Here is a 13,311-nt window from a genome sequence, read left to right as displayed (position 1 = left end):
TATAAGGTGATTTTCAAGTAAAAAGTATAGATTTTTGAACAATTCTTTAGTCTCTTTTTTCAGTGACGGTCTATAGTTAATATACCCTTCAAAAGCACACAAAAAAATATCTAAAAGTTTTAATAATATTTTAGAAGAAAAAGCAAAATAAAAATAGAGAAATAAAGGATCAAAGAGAGTTCGGATGCCTACGGACGAAACAGGTGAAAAGATGGAATTCCTGAAAAATGGTGGGTTTCAAGCAAAAAAAAATAAAGCGGGACGTCCATACAGGCACCATCTCAATCTTTCAGTTTGGTGCGACTTCCCCGCCATGTGACAGCCCCTAACGCAATATTGTACACTCTTTTGTTTTATTTTAGTTATAGTAAAGTTATATCAGGTGGGATACTGCTAGTTGACTTCTTAGAGAATCTCCAATGAGACACTGAAACTCTAAACTTAGAGTACGTACCACTTAAGATTTATGGAGATTTTGTTAAAAAACCTTCTCCAATGGGGCAGTCTACTAGACCTTCTATGATGATGTGGAACACTCTAAAATTAGAGTGTCTCCTTGAGACTTTCTAAGAGCATCTCCAATGCAACACTCAAATTACAAAACTCAATTTGACACATAGGACTACTTGAGTTTTTGACAAAAAACACTCTCCAATGCAACACTCGACTAGAGTCTCAATATGATGTGGCAACAATAAATATTGAGATACTAAAAAAAAAACTCAACAATTGAGTTTTCTTTTGAGTATCTCAACATTTAGTGTTGACTCAATTGGTCTACATCAACATTTTATACATCAAAATAAGAACCAAAAGTAAATCTAAAGTAAATGTTGAGTTTTTTTTAATGTTACATTGGAGATGAATTTTGAATTGAGTATCTCAATAGTGCAATCTAGGAAAGAGAAACTCGACTCTTACTTGACACATTGGATTAATTGAGTTTTTGTTGAGTGTTGCATTGGAGATGCTCTAAGTGTCACTCTAAAATTTTAACTAATAAAAACCCTGCTTTTTAAGTAGATGAATTTTAGAGATCTCCATTAAAGGCTAAAAAGTTTAGAGTGTCTCTATATTGACACTTGAGAAAGAAAATATTGACACTTGACAACTAGGACTTTTAGAGCGTTTGTTAGAGTGACACACTGGAGATGCTCTTATGTCTTCATTTGAATTTCTCGACAATTTTTTTAGAATCATTGTTAAATCTTTTGTAAGTTAGTCTTGTCCTTTATAAATAATGTAGTTAGGCTTTAAACCATAATTTAGTTGAGCTTTAAACCCGTTCTTGTAAGAATATAGTTAGGCGAGTTATCGTGCTTATTACATCTTTGATGTATCAATGTCATTGTATTTACTACTGACTATCGTAGAACGTAGTCAATTTTCTTTTTTTTTTCAAATTACATCAAAATTCAAATACGCGCCTATACCACTGATTATATGTTTTTTTTTATTGAAATATACCATTGATTGTATGTTACCGATGGATAATATGTTAGTGTGAGCCTCTGGGCCTGCTGAATTGAGTCGAACCGTGTTGGGCGCACTAAATTCACTGCACTGTGAAGTACATTTATCCTCCAACACAACTTGGGCATCTAAAACCGTTGTAGATACTTGTACTACTAACGGACTTATCATTTGGTATCATGTTGCTATAATTGAGTGCAATCTTGTGCCACTCCACTACAAACAACAATATTTGATGAACCAATCTTTGATTGCAATTTCACTCCGTTAAGTAATGTTCTTGAATTATTATTTGTTTTGTTTATAAGGATGAAAAATGTAATTTACATAATAATTTTTTTTAGATAAACGACACTTTTTTAGAACGGTACATAGGAAAAGAACTCATACCATATACTTCTACCGAGAATCGAAGTTAAACCTTCGAATTGTTGAGTAAATGTTCAACAACTACACCAATCAGCACTGGACAATTAAATGAGGTTTGAAAAACATAGAGTACACCATTGAATAATCTATTCATACACGTAAATATGATCATCCCACACCTCTCATTAAAATTTGGAAAGCGACATATATATAGTAGACCCCGTTTAATGTTATCCAAAATCCATTCACCTCAATTTGTTTTATTTTTTTTTTTGTTGAAGATCATCCACCTCTCCTCAAAAAAAAAAAAAAAGGAAGACCATCCACCTCAATTTAGTGGTCCTAGTAATGGCACTATTGTCAAGGGTCTTTTTCATATTTTCTAACAGACTTTGTTAGAATGGGGCTCATTCTCTTTTTTTCTTTCTGATGTAAGCCTTCAACTTCTGTTCTCCGCCTCAATGCTGGTAATTAATTTGTTTGGCCCACTCCCATCCTATCCTATCCTATCCTACTTCAATTGTTCATATCTTCCATGGTAATGAACTAATAATGGAGTATTAGTTTTATATTAGTATATTTGAGGTTAACAAAGTTTACCCTACAATGTTAATGCATGTTATGATGAAAAACAAGTAAATTAATAAAATCATACATGAAAGCAAACAATCATACAGACACGGTCGGTGAGACATACTTCACGACGAACGATAGCATAATGATCTTTCGTTATAAGCGAATAAGAAAATTACAAAGATTTCTCATATGTTTTAATTTTTGTAGCTGACTAAAATTCCGGATACCATTTAAGCCACTTTCAACTTTTCCGAAAGCAGACAATAGGGTGCACTCTTTATATTGATAACAAAACTTTCGGAGTAGAAACAACAATATAAAACCATTAACTTATAACAGTTTCTTTTAATTGCAAACCAGATTAAAATCGATCCATATTCAAACAGTTCATCAGTGTATATCATATAAACTTACGAAGTTTATATCACTATAATTTGATTAGATCTTACAACAAACTTACAATATTTATACAAGCAGTATTTATGAAGCTATAGGTGTTTCGAATAATGAATAGTTCTTAAAAAGCTTACTTAAAAAATTTACTTAACACATAAATAGAATAAGAGGACAAGATTGTAATTTTCATTTGGAATATTTTTCTAGTGAACTAAAACAGTTTTTCTGTTTTGTTTTTTTCTTTAGAGAGAAAAGTCGTGGAAGTCGTTTTTAAATGATATATTGCTGAATGCTGACAAGTGTGTATATAAAAAACGGACGTGGAAAAACAAAGAAAGAAAATACTTTCCAAGACATTTTCTTTCTTTGCTATTTGACGAAGAGAAGAACTAATAGCAGGTTTCATGGCGAAGTTCACGAAAATGGTATCAAGGGTTTTAATTAAGAACTTACTAGTAAACGAAAAACCTAATTTGGTAAATGGGTTTGATTCAAAATTGTTCAGAAATGGGGAAATTTTTACAACGAGGAGTTATTCATCTTCTTCTGCTGCTACTTCTACTGGTGTTTCAAATTCGATCTCTTGGGGGTTAAAGGATTATGAAGAGTATAGAAGGTCTTTATATGGTGGTCAAATTACTCATAAAGCTCTGCTTGTTGATGCTGTTGGTACTCTTGTTGTTCCTGCTCAACCTATGGCTCAGGTTAGAATTAGAGAGAGAAACAATCTCTCTCTCTCTCACTTTCTTTCTCTAACTATCTCTTTATTTTTCTAGACTGATGGGGTTTTTTTGATTATTGGGTTTATAGATTTACAGACAGATTGGGGAGAAATATGGGGTGGAGTATTCTGAAGATGAAATACTGAATAGGTATAGGTGGGCTTATGAACAACCTTGGTGTGGATCTCGTCTCAGGTACTTCTAACATTTCATAATTTTGCTTTTGTTTTCTGATTGAATGTGAATGTTTGTTCATTGAAACTCAATTTTTGGTTTAATTTGATGAAATTTGAGTCAATTTTGTGATCTAAATTAAATTTGAGAAGAACAAATTGAGAAAACAGACCTAAAATGAAAAGAATAAGATTGTGAAGTTGGGTGATTGACCTAAGATAGTCTTTATTAGGCTCCTCATTTGCCTTGGACTCTCTGGTCCTTAGTCCTTACCAACTATTGTTTTTCAGGAGTAAAATCATCAATGGTTCCCTTAGGCTTTCGGACTTGTTTCATTATTCCATACATTACCGTTTCATCAATCAGTCCCTAAACTTCCACTATCGAGTCAAGCTATGCTTATGTTTGGTGGAGAGACATACACTTCCTTACCTAAGCGAAGCGGGTTTCACCCCACGAAACATAGGTAATTGTTGTAAGGATATAAATACCTACAAAGGTTGTGTTGGTAGTGACACATAGATGGACATAGCCGGAAACCGTATTTCTGATGAACTAGTTGACATAGCGACTAGCCGACTAGGGAGAGAGAGAGGCGGAGGGGTTGATTGTGTAAGAGATATTTAATGGGTATTCTTTCTTCGAGAACTTGTTATAAATATTATTGTGATATTATTCTTTCTCCTATGTATGAGGTAGACGGTGAACTTTTCTGAGGGGAAGTTTCATCCTAATTGCAGATATGTCGATGATGGAAAACCTTTTTGGCAATTTATAGTCACATCCTGCACTGGTTGTTCAGACTCTCAATACTTTGAGGAACTTTACCATTACTATGAAACTGACAAGGTCGGTTTTGTTTTCTCACAAATCTCAATAGATATTTTCTTATGTCAATAACCTTACCAATCTTTATTATCTTAATCTCATTGATTAGGCGTGGCGTCTCTGTGATCCTGATGCCGGAAGTGTATTTACAGCCCTAAGAAAAGCTGGTGTCAAACTGGCAGTTGTTTCTAACTTCGATACTCGTCTACGCGCAGTTTTACGGTCTTTGAATTGTGATCACTGGTTTGATGCTTTAGCAGTGTCAGCTGAAGTGAGTACCCATGTTATGGTTGCTTTCTAATGGGCTAGCTTCTGAACTAATCGTGGTTTAACATTTTAATTACTACTTAACATAGGTTTCTGCAGAGAAGCCAAATCCGACTATATTTCTGAAAGCTTGCGAACTACTAGGAGTAAAACCCGAGGATGCTCTCCACATTGGAGATGATCGAAGAAATGATATATGGGGTGCTAGAGATGCAGGTTGTGATGCTTGGCTGTGGGGAAGTGATATTCACTCTTTCAAGGAGGTTAGAAAGCAACTTATATATTTCATCCATAACATTTCTTTCACCTTGGGTTATTTTCCTTAAGTCAGATCTGAAATCTGACTCAAGGTCTCAATTGAAGGGATTCAGATTTCAGAATGCTATTCATGTATGACTCATTTGAATAGCTGATTCTGGATGATTTTGGGTCCAGTTGTTTCAGATGAGTCAGATTCACAGAAAGAGGGAAAAAACACTAGTGTACTAAAAAACAACAACAAAAGGAAAGCACTCATTATACCCAGCTCTATCTAGGTCACGCTATTTGTGTAATAGATACATATAAGAGTCACGTCAATATCCCTAGTTTACAGATTAACCAAATCTGACGGACGAAAGCGTCTTACTATTCTAACAGGCCTTCCTTTTTAGTAGGGTTGTGGGTCTGAATTTAAAGCTGGTTGGTCATCTTATCTTTCCTTTTGTTTGTAAGCTTTTTTGCCCATTATTTAGAATAAAGTAGTCCATCCACCTTTCAATAATGAAAAGCATATTCTGATAGGAACCGAAAACACCCTTATTTTAAGGCCCCAATATCTCAATAACTGTATTCTTTCAGCCCGGTTGCTGTTATACCATTAGAACTTTCATCCTAAGATGCCGATGAACCTCTGCCCATCTTATTACGCAGACGAGTAAAATATGGAAGCTCCCTCTGAGTCTCTGACCTCTACCAACGAAAATAAAATATAACTTGATAGGTTCACAAATCACACAGACCAATAGCCTCATGGAAGGCGGTCCTTTATAGTCTTCCATGGAAACAATTCTATTTATCGTCTAACTGTGTATAATTGTTAAATTTGAATTACTTTTAGTCTCTCATTCTGCTCTTTGTAATCTCTGGTTTAGGTTGCCGAAAGAATCGGCGTGCAAGTCTGAAGTGATAACTCGTCTTCATCTCCAACTGTGTGGAGAATGCTCTATCTCATGGGAGTAGGTTTCTTTTGTTAGCCTTTTGTTATGTAGATTTTGTTCTTTGTGGTTTGTATATTATATATGTAAGCTTAAATCGGTCGAAGTAGGTACCAAGAAGAGGAGACATTCATGGTTAATAAAATAGTGCTTGTTTCCCTTCTGCAACTTCAATATATTTGTGTATATGTATATATTTGGACAAGAAGCGCCCGGTTAGTATTCTATCATGGAAATGCTAGTTTCAGATAGGGTTTTGCTAATCCGGGCTTAATTCTACTTCCTTCATCTTTATTGGCTCTTTTCTAGCGAGAATTAATTAATCACGAGAAGTATGGAGAGGTCTCTTGCTCGTCCTTATCGGTTTTTTAGACTTTTAACGTTTGGACTAAGTTATCCAAATCATATGCACACAGTCCAAAAGGATACTTGAAATAACGACAGAACTATACATCATGAAGATGTGATGAGCACGATAACCGTCTAATTTAAATCATAATAAAATAGGCCTAAAACTTGTCAATATGAAAGAGGTCTAAAGCCCCGACAAATTTATTATAATATTTACTTCATATATTACTTAAATTACATGTGATAAATCTTGATGGCAAACTGCTTCTGTCGAGACTCGATCCCACGATCTCATGGGTTTAAGAAAGGGTGTCCAATCGTTACACCATTGACTCGATCACACGACCTCATGGGCTTAAGAAGGGTGTTCAACCGTTACACAAAAAGATGGTGGATGGTGCCCTAATTCCTTGGTCAATCATTCAACCCTAAATGCGGGCGCGGGTAATTCTGCGCCTGGTCCAAACCGAACCCGCCGACTGAGAAAAAGAAAATCAGATAAATCCTATCCTCGCGGCCTTGGCGTCTTTTTCCCGCGCTGTATCTTTCTCCCTGGTTCTTCTTCTTCACCATCATCCATGGCAACCGTACATTTCTCCCCCATTTCCCCACCAACTCATTCAAATGACCTAAATTTCTTATCATCTTTCTCAAACTGTGATCTTACGGTCAGAACAACCAAGAACAAAAAGAAGAATATCTGTAACTACAAACCTGTGGTCTCTTTATCCTTAAACAATAAAATAGTAAGCAAGCAAAACAACAACTCCGATTCTGCCTCTTTGCCAGATTCGGAAGATAAAAAACTAGGGTTTGTTGATTATGACAAGGGGAAGCATGAAAAGATTTCGATTCAAGTTATTGGTCTAAAGAAAGATGATATCCCTAAACGTTACAGGTTACGCGTGGAAGGTGATAGGTCTCAGAGGGATTGGACTATTTCTGAGGTAGTTGAGAGAATTCTTAAGCTTAAACATTGGGAAGACATTGATGGAATTGTTCTTAATCGTTGGGCTGGTCGATTTGCCAGGAAGAATTTCCCTCTACTTATTCGGGTAATTTGAATAATTTGAAGTTAATTTTGGTTTTTGCTATATTTGTAGTAATGGGTTTGAATTTAGTAAATATAGTTCATAAATTTAGGGCAAAACAACAAAATTTAGGAAAATAAGTTAGATTTTGTGGTAAAAGAACTAGGAAGAAATAGTTTCGATGGATATTATAACATGATTGAGTTAAAGGAACTAGTATGTCACCGTTTGGATGTTCTTGTAATTGAAGAAAAGCTTTCTGATCTTTTAATTCTTGTAGGAGATAACAAATGTTGGTGCTCTTGGACATAGTGTTCAAGTTTTTCGTTGGATGAAAATTCAAAAGAACTATTGTGCTCGAAATGATATCTACAATATGATGATTAGGTTGCACGCCAGACATCATCAAACAGATCAAGCACGCGGCTTATTTTTCGAAATGCAAGAGTGGAGGTATGTCGATTACATAGTCATTATGCTAGAGTCTAGATATTGCTGGTTTGGGTACCTCGGTGACTGGTTCTCATTGAATTGCCGCACTATCAAGTCCTCTTTATTTCTAGGGCACAAAATCTGGAGGTACCTGAATCAGTAGGTGTAGCGTTAACCATTTCTGGTTGCTCTGATAATTATGTCATATATCTTTCGTTAGGTGTAAGCCTGACTCTGAGACTTACAATGCTCTGATTAATGCACATGGTCGAGCTGGGCAGTGGCGTTGGGCTATGAATATTATGGATGACATGCTTCGTTCATCGGTGTGTATTAGTATATTCCTCCTATCTAGTAACATCCAAGGATGTGATTCGTGGTCAACCTTATTCTTCATTTTGTTGAATTAGCACTGAAACTTTTTCTAGCTTTAATTAGTTAGTTTAGTTCATTAAGTTGTTTGTAAGTCTGGGTTCACCTGGTCTACTATTATTCTTTACCCTTATTACATTCCGGACTACACAAACTGATTATCAAAATAGCATCTTAAATAATTTTTTGACACTCCAGAGTTCACGATATCAGAATTTTCCAGAGTTAATAACAAGTCAAAAATGGGCATTTTTGGCATATGTGGCCCGAAGTCCAAGGATTAGTTATTTTACCATTATGAGTTCCATAGTGTTAATTTTGTGGTCATCCAACTCAAAACCAATTGGCAATGAGTGGAGAGGACCTAGACATTATATTCTTGGTTGCCGGAGTGCCCATTCCCAATGTGGGACTATTATCACACGCCCCCTTCACGTGTGACATTCTTTGAGCCTAACACGTGTTTTTTTCTTTTCTGGGTGACGTGAGTACTTATGGCTTTTAAACCTATCACGTGTGGGCCTAGCTCTAGTACCATCTAAATTTGTGGTCATCCAACTCAAAACCACTTAGCCATGAGTTGAGAGCACCTAGACATTATGTTCTTGGTTGTTGTAGTGCCCATTCCCAATGTGGGATTATTCTCACTCATAGCAAGCAATATAAATTGGGAAACCTGTTCATTTTGTGAGAACTGCTAGAAATATTTGTGATTTTAGAATATTGGTGCAGATTCCTCCGAGCCGCTCAACATACAATAATCTAATTAATGCTTGTGGATCTAGTGGAAACTGGAGAGAGGCTCTGAAAGTTTGCAAGAAAATGACAGACAATGGAGTTGGTCCTGATTTGGTTACCCATAATATCGTCTTAACTGCTTACAAGAGGGGAGGTCAGTATTCAAAAGCTCTATCCTACTTTGAGCTAATGAAAGGAACACACATACGTCCCGACACAACCACCCTTAATATAGTCATCCATTGTCTGGTAAAACTGGGGGAATATGAGAAAGCTGTGGAAATTTTTAAGTCAATGAGGGAAAAAAGAGCAGAGAACCACCCAGACATTGTGACATACACTACTGTCCTTAGTGCTTATTCTGTTTGTGGTCAAATTGAAAATTGCAAGGCAATATTTGCAATGATGCTTGCCGAAGGCTATAAACCTAGTATTGTATCATATAATGCACTTATTGGTGCGTATGCTTCACGAGGAATGCACAAAGAGGCTTTGTCGGTCTTCAATAGTCTCCGAAGGATAGGCCTTCAACCCGATGTCGTATCATACACATCCTTACTCAATGCCTATGGTAGATCAGGTCAGCCTGAAAAAGCAAGAGAAATATTTCAAATGATGAAAAAGAGCCCATCAAAACCAAATGTAGTTAGCTACAATGCACTGATTGATGCTTATGGATCCGAAGGGTTGTTAAATGAAGCCGTAGAAGTGTTGCGTGAAATGGAAAATGATGGAATCCAGCCAAATGTTGTTTCAATATGCACTCTTTTGGCCGCCTGTGGTCGATGCGGTCAGATGGTGAAAATTGATACCGTGCTTTCAGCAGCTAAATCCCGTGGTATTGAATTGAACAGTGCTGCATATAACTCTGCTATTGGGAGCTATTTGAGTGTGGGAGAGTATGATAAAGCCTTAGACTTGTACGGATCTATGAGAAGAAACAGAGCCAAACCTAATTCTGTTACTTTCAATATACTAATCAGCGGTTGTTGTAAAATTGGCAAGTATGTCGAATCACTTAAGTTTCTCAATGAGATGAAGGATTTGAACATCCCATTATCCAAGGAGGTGTACTCATCTGCAATTGGTGCTTACAGCAAACAGGCAAGTGACTGTAACTTGGGTTCAATTGACATATTATGCTGTGCCAGCTCTAATAAAAACTCCTGATCATTTCTAATTTGCTGTATTATAATTATCTCAGGGACAGCTCACAGAAGCAGAATATATGTTCACCAAGATGAAGATGGAGGGTTGTTGGCCTGATACCATCACATACACCACTATGATTCATGCGTATAGCACAGCAGGTAAGTAGGCTATTGAACTTCTTGGATGTTGGTCAACAAATTTTTTCTCATAACTGGGTTTTCTTTTGTTTTCTTAAATTCTAGAAAACTGGGAAAAAGCTTGTGAATTATTTGAAGAAATGGAGAGGAATGATATCCAACCAGATTCTATTGCGTGCTCGTCTCTTATGAAGGCTTTCAATAAAGGATGCCAACCATCCCGGGTTATTCTTCTAGCACAGTTGATGCGGGAGAAAGCAATCCCTTTCAGCGAAGCTACTTTCTTTGAACTTATATCAGCATGCAGCATGTATGTTTTATGTTTGCATTTTCTTTTTAAGATTATAGTATCTTAAAGAATATACCTAGAAAAAAATCATTAAGATTTGACCTTAACTGTTTTTTGGGATAAACTGTTATGTTTACAAACATGAAATATGACGGCACTAAAATGACCATATTGTGTCCAAGACTAACTTAATCCCTCATCGTATTTACAAATTCTGAAAAAATGTATCAACCGCAAGGATACATCCACCCTAATCCCTATCGACTCACTCAATCCCCCCAGCAAGTGGTGCAAAGTCGCAGACACATAATCTGCCTGCCGCCTGGTATTCATTATGAACTAGATGGAGTAATATGTTTCAGCATGAAAATTTTCTGTTTCTATGATTTGTTACTTCTTCTGTCTATCGTCATTTCTTTTGCTTATCTTAGCACAATGTTTGTTGAAGGTTACGAGATTGGAGGACAACAATGGAGTTAATCAAGATGATAGAGTCTTCCCTATCTGTAATTTCAACTGGGCTTCTTAATCAGCTTCTTCATTTTCTTGGGAAAAGTGGAAAGATTGAGACTATGATGAAGGTAATTCTGGATTTTTGTCATTCATTCGACACTCTGCTCCATCCTTCAATGATTGTTATACTCTTAGAGACTGTTCAGGTTTTGGTATCTATGCAATAAAAAGATATTGGAATTGGTAATCTTGCTTTGAAAAGAAGCATGTGGTTTGGTGTTGGGTTTCCATAAAAGTCAAGACGCCAGAGATCACCTGTGGCCATAGAGCATTATCTTTTCTACTCATCTGGATCTTGCTTTTCGTTGTCTTAATTGTTGTATGTGAAAACATTGCATCAGACTTATGCTTTCTAATTTGGACTAGTTTTATTCTTTTAACATGTCCAGTTGTTCAACAAGATAGTGGCATCAGGTGCAGAAATCAACTTTGGCACGTACTCAGTTTTGTTGAAGAATCTTTTGGCTGTTGGAAAATGGAGAAAATATATCGAGGTACTTAGTGTTACTTTTTTTCTGCTTAATAAATTATACAATGTTTCTTCTTACCGGTCATTCTCACCTTCTTTTCTCATTGGTTCTTCAATTCATTTTGTGCCCCTGATGCGAAAGTTATGTTCTTCAGAAGTGTATGCAAGTGTATCTAATATTACATCATCTGATGCTAAATTTATGTACTTAAGAAGATATAAGCAGTAGGTGCTTACTTCTTATACATATCATATGTATATGATGCATCCAACTGAGGGTAACTTCTTACAATTACTAGTCATTTGCGTCTTATCGTTTGCAAAATTCAGTTTGGCTGGATTATTTAGGATTTTAAACGAACTTGCCAAGAGTTGCTTGGTCCAATGTTCAAAGTAGTGAAGGCACGTGGTCTCGAGTTGCTCATAGGTAGTTACTAGTTGTTGAAATGTAGAAGTTTGATAGTCATAAGGACAGTTTCTCATGGCTTAAGAAGATTTATACACCTTGGTAGAATCATGGAAACTTAAATGCAGGTTTTGCAATGGATGGAGGAGGGAGGAATTCAACCTTCACTAGGAATGTATCGAGATGTTTATTCATATGCATGGAAAGATGGCGGTGCAGAGTATGCTGCTCTTATTCAAGAAAGAATCGGTACGACTATGTGTATTAGCTGTTACAAAACTTCTCATTTGTTTGTCTTTTGAAAAGGATTTGTCCCTTTGAAAGGCCCCATTAGTTACTGTTCAGGAATCTTGATCTGGTCTACTACATTTTTACAGGATCATTGAAACATAAAGATAGTGAGGATATTCAAACTTAGATATACCTAAATCGAGTTGCATGATTATGGGAGCAAAACCTCGAACCAATCACCTTGTCATTGCGTAAATATTATGGAGAGTTCTCATGCAAATACAAGTCGGTACTTGTAATGCCGTGACTTGTCCAATCCCCACGACAAGCAGATACTTCGATATCTGTCTTCCACGCATTGGTGGTTGGGTTGCTCTGGAAAAGGTAATTCTATAAAAACTCTTTTTAAACGAATATTTCGTAGAGTCAAATTAATTATCTAATGGCGACATTTTGTAGTCGTCACTAGGTCTCAGCTGGTTCATTACGGGTGGGTTTTACAAAGTAGCTACTAATTACTTGGCATTTTGTCGACAAAGCATTCAAACCTATGCAACATTAATGATGCAGGTGCATACAGGACGAATATATCTCTTTAGTTTTCTGGCTTCGACTCTAATGAAACAATTATCATCACCGTCCCTGTCACTGCCACCACCACCAGGTTCCACCATGGAAAGAGAGAATGAATGGAGAACATCGATTAATTTGCAAGCCCCAGAGGATTAGTAATCATTGACAGACCTGTATATAATGTCTCCCGAACTCTGTGGTGAATAGCTGTTACTGGTTTATAACCCCAGAACTCCCACTGAGAAGTACCTAAAGAAAGCATGAGGATCAACTGTAGTTTGGTCACTAATTCTACTTTTCAACTTTTTTTTTTACTTGTTGCTTTTTTACTTTTGGGTGGTAGTAATTTGTCGGAATGATGATCCCCTCGTGCTCTCTAACAGAGAAATCCCCATCCCATCTGTTGTTAAGGGAGTCAGGGGTATATTGGTAACTTTACTGTATCTTCTTTGAAAAACACTCACTAACGGCTATCCTGAGCTTAGGGGTAGTTACGTAATTCTTATATTTCTTTGAAACGGGATTATTAAAGAGCCACACGTGGCAGCGGCAGGCACTTTGTTTTTACCTAACCAACGAACATGAAGAATCTAACACTGGCTACGTCTGCCTGCAA

At 36.5% G+C, this 13,311-nt stretch overlaps 2 protein-coding genes across 4 annotated transcripts; both read left to right on the top strand.

Moving 5' to 3' along the window:
• The first annotated feature begins 3,059 nt into the window (after positions 1–3,059).
• LOC147545934 (Haloacid dehalogenase-like hydrolase (HAD) superfamily protein) lies at positions 3,060–6,160 on the top strand. The gene is made up of 6 exons (XM_086633311.1): positions 3,060–3,518; positions 3,625–3,731; positions 4,451–4,559; positions 4,648–4,809; positions 4,895–5,068; positions 5,939–6,160. Exons 1-6 carry the CDS (start codon positions 3,219–3,221, stop codon positions 5,966–5,968), a joined length of 882 nt encoding a protein of 293 aa, XP_086489437.1. The 5' UTR covers positions 3,060–3,218; the 3' UTR covers positions 5,969–6,160.
• Positions 6,161–6,272: 112 nt separating this feature from the next.
• EMB2654 (Tetratricopeptide repeat (TPR)-like superfamily protein) lies at positions 6,273–13,213 on the top strand. 3 transcript variants are annotated; one of them, XM_086633310.1, is made up of 12 exons: positions 6,273–6,343; positions 7,251–7,407; positions 7,664–7,836; positions 8,036–8,141; positions 8,920–10,029; positions 10,130–10,235; positions 10,320–10,524; positions 10,952–11,084; positions 11,406–11,510; positions 12,020–12,140; positions 12,269–12,506; positions 12,693–13,213. In XM_086633310.1, exons 1-11 carry the CDS (start codon positions 6,336–6,338, stop codon positions 12,307–12,309), a joined length of 2,265 nt encoding a protein of 754 aa, XP_086489436.1. In that variant the 5' UTR covers positions 6,273–6,335; the 3' UTR covers positions 12,310–12,506; positions 12,693–13,213. The 3 variants fall into 3 exon arrangements, with proteins under 3 accessions (XP_086489436.1, XP_086489434.1, XP_086489435.1); XM_086633308.1 differs by lacking the exon at positions 6,273–6,343 and having other exon boundaries at positions 6,753–7,407; XM_086633309.1 differs by lacking the exon at positions 6,273–6,343 and having other exon boundaries at positions 6,753–7,407; positions 12,592–13,213.
• The last annotated feature ends 98 nt before the right edge of the window (positions 13,214–13,311 follow it).

The sequence above is a fragment of the Eschscholzia californica genome, unplaced genomic scaffold, assembly GCF_041429995.1.
Source record: "Eschscholzia californica isolate CP2 unplaced genomic scaffold, dmEscCali1.0.p SCAF_4, whole genome shotgun sequence".
NCBI classification, from domain to species: domain Eukaryota; kingdom Viridiplantae; phylum Streptophyta; class Magnoliopsida; order Ranunculales; family Papaveraceae; genus Eschscholzia; species Eschscholzia californica.
Note: the sequence above shows the minus strand (reverse complement) of the source record. Positions and strands in the feature narration are given on the sequence as shown.